Source organism: Eretmochelys imbricata, chromosome 27 (assembly GCF_965152235.1).
Source record: "Eretmochelys imbricata isolate rEreImb1 chromosome 27, rEreImb1.hap1, whole genome shotgun sequence".
NCBI lineage: Eukaryota > Metazoa > Chordata > Testudines > Cheloniidae > Eretmochelys > Eretmochelys imbricata.
In genome coordinates, this window is record NC_135598.1 from 13,790,515 (window position 1) to 13,811,973 (window position 21,459).

The window sequence follows — 21,459 nt, forward strand, 5'->3', positions numbered from 1 at the left end:
ACATCCCCTGGCCTTAGTGCTCTTGGGCCAGGGCCCGTGGGGGTGGGTGGGGGACAGCACGGGGTGCTCACACCGGCGCCGGGGAGCCGGATGGTGTATAGAGGCTGGCAGGGACGGCTGGTTTGTAAGTTGTTGTGGGCACTTGGTGCCTGGCTAGCCAGAGCACGGACTTGGCTCTGCCCCGGTTGGATGACTTCCAAAGCCCCGGAGAGCCCGTTTCGGGAGGTCCAAGGACTGCGTTACAGTCTAGGAGAAGCTGCTGGTTTCGGACTGAGCTGGCTTGACCTGAATGCCCGAGGCTCCCCCAGGGAGTGTTTCCAGCCCCCCACCTCACCAGAGACACGTTTGCACACAGAAAACCCACCCACCCAGTCCCAGTGCACTCCTGGGCTTCCCCTGCTGGGACCTCAGATACGCAGTGCGGCTGGGAGGGGAGGGGTCGTTGGTGTTTGACGAAGGGACGTGAGCCCCCAAACAGCCACCCCCATCCCCATCGGCCCCCATGAAACAGGTAAGGGGGGAGCTGCCGTCTGTGCAGAGCGCAAGCATAGAGCCGGCAGCAGGCCACTCGGCTCCCGCGCCAACTCCCCAGGCTGGTGCTGGGCCGCTGCTGGATTTCACCCAGGGAGAGCAGGCAGCAGGTCCTCAGCTGCATCCACCGCGGACCCTGGTGTAAAAATGTATCTGGCCACGGCTCTGATCTCACTTTGAAACATCGCGGATTCCAATGGGACTATTATTATTGTCGATTTGTACTGCAGTGCCAAGGAGCCCAAGTCATGGACCAGGGGCCGGGCCCTGTAGAGACGCCAAACAAACGGACAGTCCTGTCCTCAAAGAGCTGCCTAGCAAAGTGTTGTAAATACACGGGTTACTTCTGCGCTGCATTGGGGTCAGAATCCAACCCGAGCAGCAGAATTGCACCAGGGACGAATTTGGCTCCCCCCAAAGCTTAGCCAACTGGAAAAGAATAAAACTGGGGGCGGGGGCAGGATCTGGGATTTTTCTGTGAGCGTCTAAAAGGTTTTAATAAACAATAAAAAAACAAAAAGGGGCAATAAAAGCGAGCGTATGAACTGGAAAAGGAGCCCTCGCAAGCAGAACTGCGTAACCAGATACACCAGAGCCACAATCTCCCTTCGCGTGGCATTTCAGGTATGTTTTCAGAGCAAACTTTTGCGCCGAGCGATAATGGATTGGGACCTCCATGCTACTTCCCTGTGCCAGCAGCTCGAGCTCAAAATCCATTTGAAGCTGTTTTCCTTTCACTGAAAAACTTGTTTCAAGCAATTAAAGGGGGAAAAGAAAACATTCCAGGCCGAGAACCCTTGGACGTTTGTTAAGAATCAAAAGCTGACGAGGCTTTGTCATCATTTTTAAATTAAACTCCAAGCATGAAGGAGCCCTCGCTTGAGTGAGCCTTTGGCACAGAGCCCCCCGTCTCGATTTCCATCGGATGAGGATGTTGCTGGGAAATAAATCTCCCTTGGCAATGCTCCACTCTTCCCCTCTGCTTTTGCAGAAACATCCTTAGCGAATGCAACTAGTGGGGTGCGTGGGTGTGTCCATGCATGCGTGTGTGTCCGTGTGCAGGCAGGTGTGCTGAAGGGCAGCCGTGCTCGTGCATGGGGTGCGTATGTGTGTCCATGCGTGTGTGCACCCATTTCAAAGCAGAGCTGTTAAGGGCTTCTCAGCCTGGTTTGCTGCTGGGTCCATAGTTATCAGTTAGGGAGGAGAAGCCACCTCCTGGTTTGGGATCATAGTAGGTCACTTCCCCACAAGGCCTGGCCTTGTTAGCTTAGAACTAAGCCTCCAACCTGTTCCGGCAGCTGATGATAATTACCCACCTCTCGGTGCAGTGTCGCCTGCAGGCCCCTTCCATGACTGTTGGCTCCAGGCCAGGATTTAGGGAGACCCCCAAGTGGCGACCCTGGGCGGCCCAAGCTGGGAGCCGGAGATTCCCAGAGCAGCGCAGGGTCTGTCCGTCCCGCAGCCTCAGCAGAGAATCCCCTTCACACAGGAGTTACAGCCGAGCCTGCTCTCTTGGGCAGCGCGAGGCTCTGCAGCCTGGCACCGGTCGCAGCAGGCGGGTGAGCCGAGGAAGAGGAAACCGGCCCCTACGAGGTACCACTCCCCTGAGCCTACAGTGTGAAAAGGTGGAGCCGGGGCACGGTGCCTGGGTTTGCTGGTGCAGGTGGCTGCCAAGGGCCCCTCCAGCTTCAGCTCTGGTCCCTCTTTGTGCCGGCAGCGTTGCTGGCTGGCTGGGGCAGGGGCTCGGTTTGCCAGCGTGCGGTTCCTGGCTTGCTAGTGCCCAGCAGCTCATCTGTATCGCGGGGCTGGCAGCTGATCCGGCAGCAAGATGCCAGCATCGTGCGCCAGGGTGCTGCTATTGCCCCGTTTCCGGAAGCCCTTTTCGAAGAGGGGCCTGTGGCTACACGTGGCTCTCTCTCTCGGATGCCTCGCAGAGCCACCTGGAAACACAGGACCCGGGCGAGAGGCAGGGCGCTGCGGCTCCAGGGCCCCCTTTGCAGGAAGGGAGGGAGAGCAAATCAGCTGGACGTGCTCAGGTGCCCGCTGGGCCATTTCCACGTGCAAATACGTGTGTGCAATTGCACCTGGGCTGCAGACCCCGCCTTACAGGGCCGGGAATCTCCATTCAGCGCAGTCCACCAACGGGGTGGCCCCGATCACCATCCAAGCACCTTCCCGCCAGCCTCCGCTAGCTGTCCGTCACACAATCCCCCCGCCCCTCCACGATCAAGGCAACAGAGGAAAGGCTGCTTGGATCTGGCCCAGCCGCCCCCGGGGGCCCCATGAGCATGAGCGCTGGGCTGTGCGTGTGGGTAGCGGGGGGCAGTCCCACCCCAGGCTGGCACGTGGCTAGGCCAGTTCAGGAGGGTCTCACTGCCCCCTCCTCTCAAACAGCTCTGACAGGCAGGAAGCAGGGAATGAGGGTCAATGAGTCTGGGCTGTAAATTCCCGGCCAAGCAGAACTGATTCCAGATGACAGCAGTTTGCTCTGCCCAGGAAGGAGTCAGGGAGCTCGGCTTTCCGATGCCACCACCGTAGAACCCGAGCGAGACGAACGCCTCTCGCAGATGGGAGAGGCCCGCACAGGCTTCAGCCGGACAAAGCACAGAGAGCCCAGGGGAAGAGACATCCCCTCGGGGAGTGGGCAGATGGGCCATGTTGGTCGGGAAGTGCCTTGCCCCAGATCACAGAGGGAATAAGTGTCAGGGACTGGAGGAGGCCCAGGAGTTCCAGGAGCCCAGCCCTGTGCTCAGACCATCAGAGCGTCGGCCTGAGAAGCAGCCTTACATTCAGCACCGACACACCCAGGGGCACCTTGTGCCGGCGGCCGGGAGGTTTAATGCTTCACGCTATGACGGTATCTGATTTGTGGCCTGAGCTGCTTCACACGATACAGCCCCTGGAGACAGAACACTTTGGGCTGTACATTTGCAGGCGATCCCTATTCCCTCCCGGTATATGGTCCCTGGGCTTCAGATGCCAGCAGGGGGAAAATCCACCCCCCCCGCCCCGAGAGACGCCGCTGTTCAGTCGGAATAACCACGTTACTCGGGATTTGGCTTTTCCACACCCCTGAGCGACATCATTCCCCCGTCAGATGTTTGTCGTGTAGCCCGGGGCTGTGACTTTTCGGAGCATTGAGGGGCCTGGGGTGTTTGCCCTTGAAATATCCGTCACGGGCTGGACTCCAGAGCAGAGCGGCAGTGATGACATGAGGCATTTGCTCGGGCTGGTGCAGGGAGCTGTGGTCGTAAAACCACAAACCAGGAAAATAAAGGATCGGGCCTTGTTACAAAATGGCTGGAACGAAAGTGAAGAACCTAAACCAAGAGCTGAGCGTCCAAAAATCCTGGGCCAAGCCGTGGAAACCAGGAGGTGCTTGGAGACTTGCTGGCTGCTTTCTTCCTGAATCCAGGTGGTTTGGGCTGAGTTTCCCTTGGAGTGTTTGGATTGGTCTGACCTGAAACTTCAGCAGGATTTCATGAGCAAAGGGCTCTTCACGGACACAAAACATTCCAAATGCAAAAATGTCAAGGATTTGGCTTGACAACTGGCCATTTTCCCTGCTCCAGAATGGTTTGGGTTTGAAAAGGAAAAGCAAACAACAGCAACACAGATGGGTTTGGAGGAGTTTTGCAAAATTGGACTCATTATCAGCAGCTTGGACTGAAAAGTGGAGGGTGGGGGTGGGAATTAGATTTTCTTGGGGAATTTTTGCATATTTTATTTTCTAAAAAGAAAAAGGAAAGCAGCAAATGCTCTTAGTGCTGTCATTTGGCGAGCCAGAGCACTTGAATTTCATATTCCCTTTTGCCATTATACATAGGTTTTCATGGAAAGCACTGTAATAAAAGCAATGAATTAAAACATTGCTTGTTCACAGCTTGCATAACAGAAATCACAGTCCCAGAGGCCAGGCTCTTAGAGGCCAGGCGCAGAGGACTGAAAGTCACAGAAGTGATTAAATTTTGTTTAATCAAAACAGCATTACAATAACCAGCAAAGCTGCCAGACAGACTTTCCTGCGTCTTTATAACTCCCAGAAGATGTGCACAAGGGGCCGGAGAGAAAAGCTGACTCGGTGGAGCCCCCTGGTGTTCTAAAGTGGCTCATCCCTCCAATTCCAGAGCTCCGGCTGGGCTGCGTGGGGCTCTTTATTTGTTTGCAAAAAAAAAAAAAAAAAAAAGAAACTCTGGAGGAATTTTCAGTCGGTGCTAATTGGCTCCCTTGTAAACCCGCTCCGCGGAGAGGCCGGAGACTCAGCGGGCACTGCTGTGTTACAGACTCGTCAGGAAGCCTCTGTACAAAAAGGCCAGGTTGGGATGGCCACGTGGCCTGGCCTCAGAAGAGACTCATTTGGGGAGCAGACGACAATGGCGCTTTTGTAGGGTATTATCCCCTTGCCTAGTTCTTCCCCTTGGGTGACATTCAAGCCTGTGCAGAGAAACAGCAGACGGCCTAGGCACCAGGTCAGCCCCACCTCCGGGCGAGGCTGGAGGACTGCAGGGCCAGTGGCTGGGGGTGCTCAGCGAGGGCTCAGAAGACCAGCGTTTGATGCCCTGTTTTGCAGCTCCCAATGAATCAGAACTAGAGGGAATCTGTTCCATAACCTCTCCACTCAGCGAGCGGAGAGTCCTGAGCAATGGATCACACAGCCAGAATGGAGCCCTTGGAAATCTGTTCTTGCAAAACAACAGATCTAGCGGATTCCATTTCTTAAATATCTTCACTGAAAGTCAAAGCTCAGAATAACACCCCCCCCACACACCCCACTTTTACATAGAAATGAGTGCACTGGGTCAAGAACGTCTTCCCCTGGAGATTTAAGGCTCCTGCCTCGTTTTATACTCCTTTGCATCTGACTTGGCTAGACATGGATTGAATGTATTGGGTCTGGGGCCTCCTTGCGCTGAGTTCTGTACAAAGCGAAAGGTCGCCCTGCCCCAAAGAGACTGCAGCAAAATGGGGGCCCCAGTCCCAACTGGGGTCTTTTGGGCACTGCCATTATATAAAAGACAGACAAAGAGCAGGAGGGGAAACTGTTGCACAGAGAGGTGGAAGAACTTGCCTACAGTCACACAGCAGGTCACTAGCTGCCAGGAGTAGAACCCAAGCCTCCAGAGCCCCAGTCCAGGGCTCTAACCACTAGACCATGCTGCCCCAAGCCTTGCCCCTAAGTAAACCGGGCTGCCCGCCTGAGTCCTGGCCAAAGAACAAGCCCAGAGAGTTACACAGCCTGATGCTTTTGTAACATCTTACTCCTATGTAAATAGCCCAGGATGTGCTGTGAAAATACAGCAGTTAATGGACGAAGAGACACAAACAAACTAACTGCCCAGGATTTTGGCTTATCAAGTGGGTAAAGCAGATTGAGTTAGGGGATTAGACAATGAGTATTGCAACCTGTGCACACCCCATCTGATTTCCCAGGTCCAGACTCACTAGCTCAAGTCCCTGGTTTATCTCCTCATGCTCCGCAGGGATGAGACCGTCAGCTGATGGCCGTTGAGTGAAGGGACTTGACCTCGGAGCTCCTGGCTCCCAGTCCAATGCCCTAGCTATGCAATTGGGCCTCTTACTTACTGGAGTCACCTGCTTCCTTTAGGAGGTGGAGTGCCCCAGAAGGCGGCTCTGCCAATTTACATCAGCTGAGGATCTGGCCCAGATCCAGGTAAGTCTCCTCCAAAAAGCCAATACATTTACGGTCATGAAAACGTCAACGTTTATTTCTCCGCTGGTCATGATCCGGATATTTCGATCCAGGCTAATCCAGCCGAGCAAAAATGGCACAAAAATTTACCAGCCCTGGCCAAAAAACTCTGCTTCGCCTGACATTTCAGTCACAAAACCGTAGGGAGCCAAGATTGTTTCAGAATCAGCTGGTGATTGGAGGGGCCTTGGTTTGCAGAATCCACCTGGAGGCTACTTAGAAGGGCCTATCGGTCTCCAGAAGGTCCTCGCCTGGTGCCAGGTACCATTGTAGCAGAGCGTCATTTATCCTCACAAGACATCTGTGAGGTCGGGCGGTGCTAACCCGGAGTTTTGGAGGGTGGGAGCTCAGATCCTTTTAAGAGTCTCAAACTGGGCAGCCAGAAACAGAGGCATCACTATCAAAAATCTTGGCCCCAATATTTTCCCTGCCTGTTAAAGAACAAAATTCCTCGCCCCAGATGAGTGAGCAAATAACTTTGCAAGGCAAATCCAAGCCGTCGCACACTCATCCACCATCTGACCCACTGTGGCTTCCTGCAGGCTGCAATACGTACACCTAAGGCATTCGGCATGATAGAGATTTCCATGGGATTCCTCATCAGAGACCTTGAATGAGATCTGATCCCAGAAGAGGCTCCCAGGGCTGAGCAGGGAGCGTAAAACCTTCCTCTGAAACTCTGGACATCAAAGTATGTAACAAAAGTTATAAATAGGAGCAGCTGCCAAAATGCAACAGGGTGGCAATAGAATGGCAGAAAATGGCTCAGCAGCATCCAGGTACTGCCAGCAACGGCTTCTACGCAGGTCTGCAGCATCTATTGCTCTGGGAGGAGTTTGCTGATAAAGTCAATGACAAGAGAAGCCGGCTGCACAGTGTCGTACTCGGCAAAGAGATGACAGACATTCTCGGCATCCGTTTGGCTTTTGGCTACAAAGCCAAAGATCCTTTGAAAAAGAGAGAGACCAAAAAAAAAAGGCCCAGTTAGCCTGCACTCAGAAATGGCAGAGAACAAGCTGAAACTAGCTGCAGAGTGAACGTCTGAGTCTAGCAATCCCACCTGGCCCATTCCCCAATCACGTTCCCGAGAAAAAAACATACTGGGGTCGTGCTTCTCGCTGTCACCTTCCTGACTGTGAAACATTTCTGGGACACAAAGTAGAGTCATAAAGGAACTCACTTCCTGAGTACTGAGAAAACTTTGGGGGAGGATTAGGGAGTTGAAAGATTTGCTGGGCTCTTTCCACTTAGGGTGAAATTCACCCCGCTGTAGCTACAGCAGAGATCTTACAAAGTTTGGGTCTCTATGGGTAACACTTGTTTCCCCCTTCCATTCCAGGAGGGGTTCGTTACAAAGCACTGATGAATTCTCCTAACTCTGTTCAAGCCAGCCACTAAAGTTTGTTTCTCCTCCGATCACTGGGGTTTTAATTTTTAAGTTTAAGCTGCTGTTTGAAATATGTCCATATAAATAACCAGAACCCCGTAACTGAAGCCCCTTTCCTCCTGCGTTTTCGGGAGGTTTCTTTGGATGAAGCTTACCTTGAAGACTTGCAGTACTTTTGCCACCTGAAAGGAAAGAGACGAATAAGCTTACAAGAGAAATCCAGATATTTAATTTTATTAGCTGCGTATAATTACTGTGTAACTAGAAAACTGTTACTTTTACTGCAGAAAAAAGCTGAACTTCAGATTAGTCTTTTCTGAAAATCTGGAATTTTGATCTGTTCTTTCAATTTTGACTTTCTACTCAGGTCCAGTCCTTGGTCCCATTCGGTGCCCACCGGTCATGAGACACATGGCAGTTATTTTCCATCGAGGGTCAGATGAACACTACAGCACCCAGCCTGCACCCTGAATAACTTAACTGCCCCGACTTGCAGAGTAAGTTGCAACTTACTTTCTGTTCTCAGGATCCATGCTACAGAAGCTGAGGGCAGCGAGGGGATAGTGCCTTCGGAAAAACACCCTGCAGAGGGGAAGAAGAAGAAGAGAAGGCTTTAAAAGGGGCAGCGCCTGGATAGCTCAATGGGGAGAAATACACTTCTTCAAAGTCAAACCATTCTTGCTGAGCCCTAACGAGCCCATCGGTGCCTAAGGGCTGGGATCAGATCTATCTCGGCTGAGCAGTGACATGAATTTAGCGCCCGATTCTAACTCCCGTCACCAAAGGGCCAGTGGCAGTTACAGTGGCTTTGCTCCAAGTGGAATCCTGTCCCTGTACTAGTAAATGTAATGGGTCAAATACAGCCTGGGGGTTACGCCTCCAATTACAGAAGGGATTAATTTGTCCCAGAGGACCAGTTTCCCCTGTAATTTACATGGGGCTTGCAACACTGGAACCGGGAGGAGGCTTTGGCCCCATTTCGGAGAGGAAGCTCAGGATTAAGATAACGAGGTTGTATGCAGCCCTGTCCCCATTCATGCTGGAATCTAGCCACTCGGCCAGCCCTGACCAATCCCAGGGAGTCGAACGCCAGCATCTCCGCTGGACCGGGCAGGCTCGTCCCAGATGACCGTCCTTACTTTCTCTGGACGTCGGTCAGGGTTATTCCTTGCTCGGTCACTTTGAAGTGAACAATGGTGGGCACGGGCAGCGTCTCCGACTCGAAGGTGGAGGAGACGGCTTTCTGAACCGCCGAGGCGCCGGTCAGCGTCTCCACGCTCACGGAGTTGAGGTACAAGACATTGCAGGCTGCAAGGGCACAGCACAAAACCAAGGTCAGCGCCACGCTGGGTCTGCGGGCCCCGCCTGCCTGCTTTGAAGAGCGAGCAGGGGACCAGCTCTTTGTTCTGTGTTTGTACAGCACCTAGCGCACTGGGGCCCCTGCCCACGGCACGACAGTCAGACCCGCAATAATTATACTACATTTCTCTCCCTGGTCCTCAGCCCTCGCCCGCAGCGCACCTGTTACTGGCTGCATACTCAGGACAGGAGAATGACCTTTACATCCTGCTAGCCCGGGAGTCTTTACACTTCCCCCATTAGGCCCCCCTATGCTTGTCCACACAGCAGCTCGAAGCAGCCACAACAGCACTGCCCCGGGACCGCCAAATCCCAGGTGTTCAGAAATCAGTAGTCGGGTTCTCTTCCTTTGCCTTTGGAGGTTTGAGCCGTTTGCAAACGTTTCTCAGGCATGAGAGCTGGCTGCTGCCTTTCATTTTAAAGCAAGCTGAGATTCTCAGGCAGTCCCCTGATGCCTGGGATTGGGGCTACAAGAACACCAGGGGCCACAGGACTTGTGATAAAATGGTGCAAACTGGCAACGCCGCTCCCCTCCCGCTCCCCCAGGCTACGGGTCCTGCTCACGGCAGCTGCTCCTCCACTGCTTCCGCGACTTGTGTCAGAATTGATCACAACGGTGAAAAAAAAAATCGCAGTGTCGGGTGTGTTACAGGTGAAAGCACTCCGCACGGGGTGAAGTCCAAAGGCCTGCAGGATGGTGACAGTTGCCCCTCCAGCAAATAAAGCCCGGAAGAAACCTGGTTGCTTTTCTTTGCTCACCAGCAGTTTGCTTCCTTGCAGAAAGTGCAGATTCCAGGGGGGTCTCAGGGCTATTTTCTCCGCCAGCGAAATCTGTGCAAGGAACAAACAGAACCGTGAGGCATGGACGGAGCAAGCAGCTCTGAAATCAACGGTTGGCCAGGGGTGAAATTCACCCTCTGTTCAGAGGACACACAGAGCCCAGGAGCCGGTTAAGTCTTAGGGTCTCTGCACGCGGGTGAATTTCACCCGCTGTGAATAGGCCACATCTATTCAGGGATCCAGGGACATCCCCCACCATCACCCTCCACCTCTTCCAAGCCCTTTGTGTCTGTGTCCTCCCTCCACCTCTGTGATCTGACCCCTCCTTGTTCGTCCACGCTGCTCCGCCTTTCCGGCCCTGATGCAGATTGTGGTGCTTTGCGGCTGCCGGGCCAGCTCTCCGGAGCCCTCTTCCCAGCCCAGGGGTCTCTCTACGGGCTCACGTGCACCCCCGACCCCTTGGACTGCTGCAGAGGCTGCTTGCACCCCGCCCGCTCGCTGGGTTTAGCAACGGCAGCCAGCGGGTTGGTATCGCTGCACGGGATTGAGAAGACAGTGTCCGCTCTGCCCACAGCCAGGGAGGTATTGGCCAGTTTTCCTCATCACCCCTCACCACAGTGGCACTTACAGCTGCCAACCCTTCATGCCTCTCCCTGACCCCCGACCCCACCTACCAGTGCTGTCCCCCATTCCCACTGACGTGTCCGCACTGCGGTAATGGCCAGGCCCTATGCGTGCCATGTGCTGGCCCCTTCCAAACTCCCATTTTGCTGGACTGGGGGAGGGGAGGGCCATTCCGCAGCTGTGAAGTCCAGACGTGTCCGCAATGGCCACCCAGCCGCCCCCCTCGCTAACTCCCAGGATTTCTGCCCGCTGGTCTCCTCCAAGTCGGCCCCGTACCTCGTGTGGGGATGGCCAGCTTGCAGGGCAGGGCTAGAGGTGTGATGGCGTGCTGGTAGACGAAGGCCGACAGGCTCCCTGCAACCGAGACAGCGAGAGGCTTACCGGACGGCAGGAACACGTGAACCCACCAGCTCCCACGTCCTCCCACCTCCCTGCCCCGGTCTCAGCTGGCCGGAGCGAAGACGGTGGCGTTGGTCTATTACCTAGCGCTTTTACCCATTGTATGCGCAGCTCTGACTGGTCACGCGGCACACGCTGGGAGGCGTCTGCCACAAGCATTTACGCCGCGGTGTAGACAAGCACCAGGCACAGCTGCGGTCAGGGCCCTGGTGCTACCATAATACATGTAATACTCCTCCCGTAGCTGCCGCTCCAGGACAGACATATCCTTACCAAAATAGGGCTCCTCGCTGGCCCCTTTAAGGTGCACTCCTTTGGCAGATGACTCAATGAGGAAGTGTCGGACCAGATCGCTGCTGTCCTCACCTTCAAGCAAAATGCAAGAGAGGCTCTACCACAATCTCCAGTGTTACTGCCCACCCTGTTTTTGACCCTCCACTTTCCCTGCATGCCTCCAGGCTGGGCGGTAACTGCATGACCCCCTTTAGTTCAGCTCTACCTGCAGGGTGGGATTTTCAAAATGCCATTTCAATGGTGCTTCTGGGCCACCCCCAGGCAATTTGGCACTGACCCTTACGTCCCCCTGCAGCCCTGTTTTGAGGTTTCAAGTGATGTGTGGCCCTTTTGCTGACCCACAGGGGTGGGTCCCTAATCAAGCAAAACTCTCATTGCTTATTGGCTCCGTTACAAACCGCTGAACCTGGCTTACGCGATTCTCCTGGGAGTTTAGCTCTGTGTTCTTAAGAGGCCTCTCTGTACCTGTCTCGCAGCTGGATGGTGAGCTGAGAACCTTCATCGCCAGCCCGAACGACCCGCGGTACGATGTGCTGTCCCGCATGAGGAAAGCCCCTGGTTCCGCCTCCTTCAGAAGTCGGATGGCTGAAGGCACAGAGGAGAGGGTTGCCCATGCAATGCAAGCGGCATTTCGGCATTTCTGAACTCAGCATTCCCTCTGTCTAGTGCTGTAACCATCCCCGGGGGGAGTGAAATGCAGCGGGGTGGGTTTCAGGGTGCATATGAGTATTTCCTTCAGGCATGTGCAACCCAAGCTAACAGTCTGGTGCTTTGTCTCCCTTTAGTGGCTAGACCGCATATCCTCATTTAATGAATCTGCTAATGTTAGGTCCTCTGAACTAATGGACCTGCTTCTTTAGCTGTTGCCTCATTGAGCTTTTAAATTCAGAGGTCCAGGCTCTGTCCTTGCAGAAGACCTGACCAGAATGGTGCTACTGCACAGGGGTGATTCAAGAAGCATTTGACTTCAGCCAGGATCCGTATCCTGGGAATTGAAAAATACAGTCAGCCCTTTCCAAAACCAAGCTCACTCAACTGATTGGTAGAAAGGGGAGCGTATTCTTCTCGACTTGGACAGCACAGACAGAGTGAAGACCTGGTGTTTCCTGAGCATCATCTGTAGAGTGGTGAGTGGCTCTTTCACTCCTGTAACACCAGCTTTTATTGGGTTAGGATGCAATTAGGAAATAAGTCACTATGGGACCTAAGTGATGCATAGCGCGTCTGCGGGTCCTCTGCCACCCCATGAGATGAGCAGCTCTCCAAGAACTATGCAGAAGGGTAGATTTGGTAATGGGATAGGCCTAGCAACAAAATCTCCACTCTTTTTACCTTGGTCCCTTGTAATGCTTGGCTTGAACCAGTATTTTGACGTGTCCATCACAAACTTCATGGTTGGCTCACCATCTTTGGAGGGACCTGCAAGAAACAATGGCATTCCCTCATGCATGGCACATGACACGAACCTCTCTCTTTGCAGAGAGACCTAGGCATGTGTTATAGGTATTTAGATCCCAGGGAGTCTCTTCCCTGGCATCTTTAAGGGGAGAAGAACCCTAACAAAGACTGTTTCTCTTTTAACTCAAATAAATTGGTTAGTCTCTAAGGTGCCACAAGAACTCCTTCTCTTTTAACTGAGCTTGGATTTAAATGTTTGCTCAAGTCTTTCAATTAGAACTTCCTCTCCGGTTTCCAGCATGATTCACTCCCCACTTCATTGTCTTCTTGGCAAACCACAGTCAAGATCAGAAAGATAATAGGCTAGTCCTCGGCTGTTGTGTATCGGCCCAACTCCACTGAAGTCAAGAGCGCTATGTTGAGAGACATCCCTCTTTTCTTTCCCGGGAGAGTCCAGATGAAAAGTCTCTGTCGGAAGCTACCCCCGTAAACTATTCCAGAGAACAATGGCCCAGTTGTTTACTCTTGAACTAGGAACCTCGTGTTTCCCAAACTTTTGGTATCTTTAGATGTCCTCCAAAAACAAATGGGGGCAAAAAAGTCTTAGCCCTGAAATAAGGATGAATTAAAACATTATGGGTCACGTTCTCAGCCAGTGTAAATGAGCAAAGCTCCATCTGCTTCAATGGAACTACCCTGGTCACGCCAGCTGAGGATGGGGCCCTATAATTTTACAGAACCTCATCGTTACCGGATGTTTTTAACCCCCTTTTTAATGAACAATTCTTGAACATTTCTGCACACAATTTTCTGCAGGAGAGAGTTTTCATTTATACAACATCTTGGTCACACTTTATATTGGGGTTCCACTTTATGAAGGGTTAAAAATGATGACTAGCTATTTCAATAAATGATTAATCAATCATTCTAGATCTTGAGAGAGTCCAACAGGTTGCTTACAACCATGACTTATAACCATCTCTAACACCTCTGATGACGGGGTTATCACCATCAAGGACACCGTCAAGGATATCTACAATATCTATTAGTGTCTTATTAACTATTTATAAATGAAAGCTTGATTGGAAGTGGAAACACAATCTCCAGTTTCATCCTGTCTTTCCACCTTGGTAACCCAATGGGATTCTCTGTGTTGGATAACTTCACTCTGAAACAGAGAGTGGTTCCAACTCAAAACAGGCACAACTTACCGTTCGTGGAGAAGGAGAGAGACGTTTCAGAAGAGGTCTTATTCAAGCTGCTTATCCCTGAGGAGGAGCTGGAACTGGGTGGAATTTTCTGCTTGACGGAACCCTGGAAGTCTTTGCCCATCCTGGGAGACGTCTCACCATGTTCCAGACATCCGTTGACCAGCAGTATGGGGATATCAGCGACGGAGTTAACAATGGACGGGGGACAGCTGCTGGCGTGTCCCTTCTGGAGTGGCAGGCAGGAAGAGGTGTTCACTTTGTTGGAACTGGGACCTGGGCTAAAAGCTTCTCCAAAACCATGGACTTGGACGCCTGGGGAAGTGAGACAAGGGCTACCGAAGGAGCCAATAGATAAGGGGCTTTTCTCCACTAATCTGTGGGCAGGTTGGTAAGAGTCGGAATCATCGTTGAGAAGCGACTGGGTGCTGCTGCAGAAGAAAAGCAGAAGGTACAGGGAAATTGGAGGGCTTGTTCTCCAGTTGACGTGCTATGCAGCAAGCCAAATAAGAGGTTGCCTAGGGGCAGGGTGGAGCGGGGGGAACCTTGCCTGGCTCCTGTGACATCAAATAACCACCCAAGGGGGGAATAAAGCACTGTGGGATTTGCCGGCACAGCCAGCTCCCTCTTCTGCCCTTTCCTCTGCTCCCACTCTCCAGTCTTTTCCCGCGACATGAACCGCTCCTTGCGGAAAGGCAGGAGGGGGGCACCAGCACATCTGCTGTTTCCTGGGAGAATGCAGCACTGTGGTATGTTAGGCTTTGAACCCCCCAAGAGCTTTCTGCCCATCCCCACCCACCTGGCTTCTGAACGGGGCCATCTCCATAAAGGTGGAGAAACTCTCTGCCATGGCTCGTTCTTTGCGGAAACACACCCGAGCCGCTGAATGCACAGACATCACAAAGGCGGATTTACCTTCCGAGCACGTAACTGGTATCTGATCCCGGGCTCGTGGAGAGCATGGAGACCCTGCTGGTTCTCTGCTGAGCCCGGCCAATGTACAAAGCCCTCCGCAAACTCTCCAGGCCGGGAGAGGTGGCCAGGAGAGTATTTGGCCTATAGGAGATGCAATCCTTCGGACCACACTGCGGGATGGACACACATTCAGACACTCTGTAGCTGGTCTGGGGGGAGCTCCCAGTGGCTGGCTGATTTTGAGGAGCTGCCTGGTTGCTGTCGGGCCCGGAGGGGCTCGAGAAGACAAGACTGCCATTCGGGGTGCAGTTGTCCCGGGCTAGCACCCCTCTTGGGAGCAGGAAGCAGTTGCCTTGGGGCGACATAGAGAGCGGAGTGATGCAAGGACTGGCGGAGCCTTGCATCGATTCATGGCTCTTGGCTCGGGTGGGGGTCATTTCGATGTACTTGATCTCTGGGGGGAAAAAGGGAGGGGTTAACAATAAGGTATTTGGGCAGGTTCATCAGCCAAACATAGGAGGAGAATTATTATGGATTTAGGCTGCAATTTCCAAAACCACCCAGGGGATTTTGATGCACAGTTCCCATTTACTGGGCACCCAAATTCGTTAGGTAGCTTTTGGAACCTCAGCATCATATTCTGACAGCACCTCCCGGCATCAATCTGGATCAGGCCCCACATTCACACTGAAGGTGACGTGGTCCCTGTCTGGGGGAACTGACAATCTAGACACAACAAGGGAGCGCAACGGACAATTGCAAGTGCAAAAACAGTTTGTGTTTGATGGGAATTTCAACCCCCCCGTGCCAAACACAAGACCCACAACGGTGCTTTCCCTGCACTAGTGCTTAGATGCAACCTCAATGCTTCATTAGGCCTGGGCTGTGGTTAATTCCCTTCTTCATAAGCCCGCAGGGGCTGCAGGCGTTGTGTGGCCATTAGCCAAGGAACAGGGAACGTTACAGAGCCGCTTCCTGCCAGAGTTCTGAGGAACCCCTTTCTCCCACGTCACAAGGCCAGGCCTTGCATTACAGCTCCCAGAAGCAGATTCCTACCTCACCTCTCTGAAATGGTGACACTTTGCTTCTAATTACAGCCGGAATGCCCTGCCCCCAGCCTAACAGGAGCAGCCCCAAGGAAGACAGGGTTATGTCTGGTCATCTTGGAGAGCGCAGAACCCCTTGTGATGATTACATGTTGATGCCTGTAGCAAAGGGTGGATGCGTCTATTTGTCTTCCTTAAACAGCAGTTCAGTTTGTACCTGACTAAAGAAAAAAACATCTGGCTACTCCCAAGTGAGTGATCACATCAGACGCATGGGCAAAGGGCGTGTGAGGCGGGATGGTTTTCTGGCTCCTGCATACCACTTACAGCTCACCTGGTGCACAGCCCCGTGCTTGGCTGTGTGCACAGGGTGTATTTCGCCTATTCCCAGGCGTGGCTGGATGCTTGGAGCATTGCTAACCATGCCCAGAATCAGCGTGGTGCCATTTGTGTGCAGAGCGAAGCTGCTGGTTACAAGGCACCTGCACATTTCTAGCTGATCAGATCCCGGGCTGAGCATTCCAGCAGCAAAAGCAGCCGGAACCTGGGGCAGGGGAGCAGTTCGGTCGAGTCCGTTGTCCCAGTTTGGGCAGGAGTCCTTTGGTTACTGAAGTAGCTCTTCAAGGCGATTCAAGATCTTTCAAGTATGTGCACCCCAATGTCTATCCCAGAACTGCTCTCCCTCACGTCCCTCTCTTTCATGGGACACCCCAAAGAGAACACGTATGTATTCGTATATTGCTGTGACTGTCCACAGACTTGTGAAGGGGAAAGTTTTGTTTCCAAGCAGATCTAAGAAAGCCTAACCTTCAAAAATAGATTTCTGCAGACTTGTGCACTCACACTAACCGGCTTTCTTGCTCTGGAAGTTAAGAGTGGGATCCCAGGTTCTATTCCTGGCTCTGGTAGGGGAACAGAGGGTCTAGTGGTTAGAGCAGGGGGGACTAGGAGATAGGGTTTCTGGGTTCCATGCCCAGCTCTGCCACTGCCTCATGTGACTCTTAGCACATCATCATTTAACCGCTCGGTCCCTTAGTTTTCCCGTCTGTAACACAGGGATCAAAACAGCTAATGGGCAGGAGGGATCGTGACACTCAATTAGTCAATGTCTGTAACTTGCTTTGAGATCCTCACTGAGAAGAGCCAGAGAAATGCCACATACTAGGGGCCAGTGCATGGTCACCGTACGCTGATTTACAATGGTGAGCTCTCTGGGGGCTCCGCCGGCGTCCCTTATTCATTAACAAGTGCTGCTTTCACCAGCCCATCCTGGTTTATTTTTAAATAGGAAATAGCCAAGGCCGTGGTGTCTGGTGGGAGATGATGCTGGGCAGAGATGGGGCTGGGACTGCTCACTGCCAGCATGGAGCAAGGTGCTTCCTCAGCTCTTTGGGCGGTTTCCGGCTTTTGAAAGGCAGATACCACAGAAGAGACATGTGCCCGACTCAGCTGTGGGCCAGAGCACATGAAATCTAATCTGAGCTACTCTCATCTTCTATGGACATATAAGAACTGTATAATTCAGTGGATTCAGAGCCCAGTGCCGGTGGGTGGACATCCACTCCAAGTATGTCTAGATTCCTAGATTTGAAGGCCAGGAGGGACGGTTACGATCATCTGACCTCGGCACAGCACAGGCCAGATTTCACCCAGCCGTTCCCGCATCAAGCCCACCACTTTTGGCTGAGCTATGGGAGCTTTTCGAAAGAGACGCCCAGTCTTGATTTAAAGCCTTTGGGCGACGGCGAATCCACTGTGCCCCGGGGTGCGTTGTTCCTGCACCCTTAACGCTGTGCGTTGCGTTTCTAGCCTGAATGGGTCTAGCTTCCGCTTCCAGCCGCTGGGTCTCGTCCTGCCTTTGAAGCTGGGAGCGTTCCTTGCACCACTGTTAAAGGCATCAGTAGGATGGAATATTTTTTTGCGTAATAAAAAAATGCTCTTAAAAGTCTTGTGTTTCTTGTTGTTCATTTGACATGCCTGGTTGCTATCTTATGGCGTCTGGTTAGTGAGTAGATGACTCTGGGAGGATGGTTAATTGCCAAAGGCTGCGGTCACTGCTTCTTGTAAGAAACAACTGGGCCTCGAAGGCATCAGGTTCTAGGACAAGTCCGCACAAAAGTTACTCTTTGGTTGCCTTCTTGGTGCCAGGCCCCGAGGCAAAGCACTGGCAGACGTTCAGTTTAATTGGGCTGGTGAATCTGTCTACTGTTGAGAAACCAATTTTAAAAGAAAACAGGCTGTGCATAGAGAACACGCAGAAGGGAGCTGGATCAGCAGCAGAAGGGAGCTGGATCAGCAGCCCCATCCAGCACATCAGAGCCCACGATACTCACGGCTGCAAGGGTGCTGGATCAGCAGCAGAAGGGAGCTGGATCAGCAGCCCCATCCAGCACATCAGAGCCCACGATACTCACGGCTGCAAGGGTTTCCCTTGCAGGCAGCGATGCCGGGCCTGCTACAGCAGAGAACACCAGCCCTGGGGCCCCACCTGCCAGAACCGGGCTGGGCTGATCTGACGCTGCCATTGCAACTCAGACCTACCCGAGACTGCTGCCCAGTGGGTGAGCCGGGGAGCACGAAAGGTGCTGCAGCCCGCCAGAGCGACAGGGCTAGGGAGATCTGCCGGAAGCTTGTCAAGTCCTTTAGAGAAACCCCGACTAAAAATAAACACGCAGCAGTTCTCTCTCACGCCTCAACCTTTCCCCAAAATCTCCCCTCCCTGCTCTTGCTAAAAAGCAGCGATCACCCTGTCAAAGACAGTCCTGGCCAGGGCTCGGTCACCAGTTTGTCCCTGTGTCAGCTCACTAGTGTCCAGAGCCCTTGCGACCAGCTCCTGGCTGGACACACTGTATCCAGGAGGTCTCCCTCCAAAGGAAAAAGGAAGGAAAGATTGTAACTCAGAAGGGTCCTGTTAGGAGAAATAATTGGCTGTTTCCAGGTCATCACTTTAACCCAGCTGTGTGCCTGCTGTCTTGAAGCTCTTGCCAAGGATTTAATATTAGCTTATGGTCCTAGCTAATTTTTTGGCACCAGGAAGCGGCAGGTTTGACTTCAAAACAGCAGCCTGACTGTGACCATGCTGTGCAGGGCCCAGAGGGCCTGTCTAACATTCTCAGCCACTAAGTACTAGAGAGAATTAGCTTCAGCCATGAATATCTCCCATGAACACACCGTGGGTTATGCAAACTCTCCCTGAGTGGAAGGTTCAAACGCACACACCAGGATTTTCATTCCTCAAAGAATGACAATGGAAAACCTGCAGGCGTACCCAGGGCCTTTGCAGAAATGATTTCTCAGGGGCCACCGCATCCCTAAAAGTCTTCACTCAACATGTTACTTTGTGCAAGCCACTCTCTGCCATCAGTCCCCCTCCACTCTCTGCCTTGCAAAAGAATTCGCAGCAAGAACCCAGGGGAACGTGTTGCCATTCACAGCCGCTCCCCATTGTTCCTTGTCGATATGCCCGGGCTCCAGCTCATTCAGCTGCCCCCTTATGTCATTCCCAGCATAACGCTATCTGAGTGCCTCCCCAGTTGTGAAGGGCTTAGCCTCACTGCACCCCAGCAAGGTAAAGCAGTGCTGTTAGCTGCATTTTACAGATGGGGAAACTGAGGCACAGAAGTTGAGCACACACTAGAGTTTTTTAGGAACAATCCCACGGCTGTAGAGAGCGACCTCCATGGTGGTGATGGTGGGTGCTACGTTCACCAGCGTGCCGGCGAACCCGGCTCTGCGCAGGGCCCAGTGGCTAAGCCTTGCTCTCCCTCTGTTGCTGCCAGCAGCGGGGTTCGCTCTCACAGCTGGGGACAGACTTTCGAAGGAGCTCGCTCTGCACCTGACACATGGGGCTCTGCTGAAAGTCCAGCCACTGCTTTGGGGGCCTAAATGAGAGCGGAGCTCCACCGGAAACAGACTGGCCCAGGGTCACACAGGGATTCTGCAGCAAGGTGCGAACTGAACTCAGAGCCCCAAGTCTGTCTCAGCACCTTAATTAGCCTCCCTCTGAGGGCGGTTCCCCCCCCCTCCAGAGAAACTGCAGGACAAACAAAACTCAAACACACCTCTTCTCAGGCCCACAGGCTGCAGGCTCGGGCTGCTCTGATCTTTATGCTAATTCACTCGCCCCCTGCGCCTTACTTCTGAGCTCCTGCCTTACCCATTAACCCCTCATTAAGCCACACACCTGCCCTGGCTTTAAGTCCAGCCAGGTGACTGTAAACTGTTAGCTCCTCCACTAACCTAGCCTATCTGTGCCTCAGTTTCCCAGCTGTGAAATGGGGATAACAGCTCTGCCCTGCAGCACAGAGGGTCTATGGGGATAAATACATTATGGATTGAGAGAGGCCTCAGACATTATGGTGATGGGGGCCCATGGAAGTCAGAGAGAAAACTTGCCAGCCCAGCGACAAAATCAACTTGCCTGCCCCTGATGTGATAGGCAAGAAGAATCACATCCAAACCCTGACTGTACTTTGGGTAAAATTACGTTTCACCAGTGTCCTTTTTGAGGACTTGGGCAGCACCTCCACCTTGTGCCTGCCCGCTGCCCGGGGTGAATTCTCTGGGATTGCACGTGGCACGGGCAATGCATGGAAACACTTTGGGACTTTCATGCTACTTTGCTAGGGCTGAGCTCGCCGTTCGCTGGCTCCACTGTACGTTGATGACCCTCACCTCACCTAATAAATCTGGGTCTGGTTTCTCGGTCACAGCCGCGTTGCCAGGAGATGTGGGTTGGGCAGCGTACTTCTTGCTGCTGTCTGGTTTGAGCTGGAGGGGCTGAAAGGTCGGGTCGATTTCTAGGATCAGTTGGTTCAGGCTTTCTATCGACACGTCCAGGGTCGGAGACACTGGACTGGCCTCAGGATTCCCCTCAGTCTCCTCCTCACCCTCTGGCTGATGTGTGGGACCGGCTCTTTCCAAAGAGGCAACAGGACGCTCTTTCCCGGGTGGGGGAGAGGCCACACAGGTGAACGTGGCATTCGAGTTAGGTCCATGCAGTCCCCCATTTGGCAGCAGCCGTGCTTTGGTTTGTGCCATCATAGGCTGGCTGAGCCAACCCTCGGCTGAATAATAAGAACATTTTGTCGTCAAGCTAGAGCAGCAGGGGCTCCTGGCTGGATGTAAGCTTCTGCTTTCTTCCTGGGATGCGACACATATCGTCTGGCCAACCCGCAGCACGTGGCTGGGTATGACCTGAGACATCACTTCGGCTTCCTGCCTTAATATTCAGCCTGGGAGCGTTGTCTTGGAGGCGAGTTCTCCACTTGCCTTTTTCCGCCCAGGGCCACGACAAACCTTTTCTTTAATCTGCCGTCTCAAGCGGAAGGCACACGAAGGGAACCTACAGAATGCAAAGAACGAGCGGTTAGACACTAGGCTCTCTGGGAGCCGGAACCTACGTTAGCAGAGTAATATCTAAAGTAGGGAAGCAGGGGTCAAACTTGGAATTCAATTGGAAAAAAAAAACAAGAAAACGACTCTGCAAATTTTCCTTTGCGCTTGAATCCACCAGTGTGACCTGAGTCCCCCGGTGCATTAGGGCAAGCTGCAAATTCATCCTGACTGCAACAGCTTTCGACCCCCTCCCCAGCCCTCCAGAGAGCTGAATTCTCTCAGCCCCATTTGCACCCCACCTTTTCCTTGGCTGAGAATTACACAACCTGTTATTGCCTCAATCTAGCCCTTTGGATGGCTTCCGAGAAAACTGGGGCCCTCTCAAAGGTGACAGTGATAGACAGCTGACCCTAACCAAGACGGTGAACTCTTGCGATGGGTAGGAGGGCTGGTCTGATTGCCAGTTCAGAT

At 52.9% G+C, this 21,459-nt stretch overlaps 1 protein-coding gene across 1 annotated transcript; it reads right to left on the reverse strand.

The window, feature by feature from the left end:
* Window positions 1-7,058: 7,058 nt before the first annotated feature.
* Window positions 7,059-20,856, reverse strand: TNS4 (tensin 4). The gene is made up of 13 exons (XM_077806016.1): window positions 20,584-20,856; window positions 20,331-20,523; window positions 14,606-15,059; window positions 13,694-14,118; window positions 12,417-12,503; window positions 11,550-11,669; window positions 11,064-11,156; window positions 10,668-10,745; window positions 9,747-9,818; window positions 8,768-8,936; window positions 8,142-8,210; window positions 7,784-7,810; window positions 7,059-7,188 (listed from the first exon to the last, which is right to left on the reverse strand). Exons 1-13 carry the CDS (start codon window positions 20,854-20,856, stop codon window positions 7,059-7,061), a joined length of 2,190 nt encoding a protein of 729 aa, XP_077662142.1.
* Window positions 20,857-21,459: the final 603 nt, after the last annotated feature.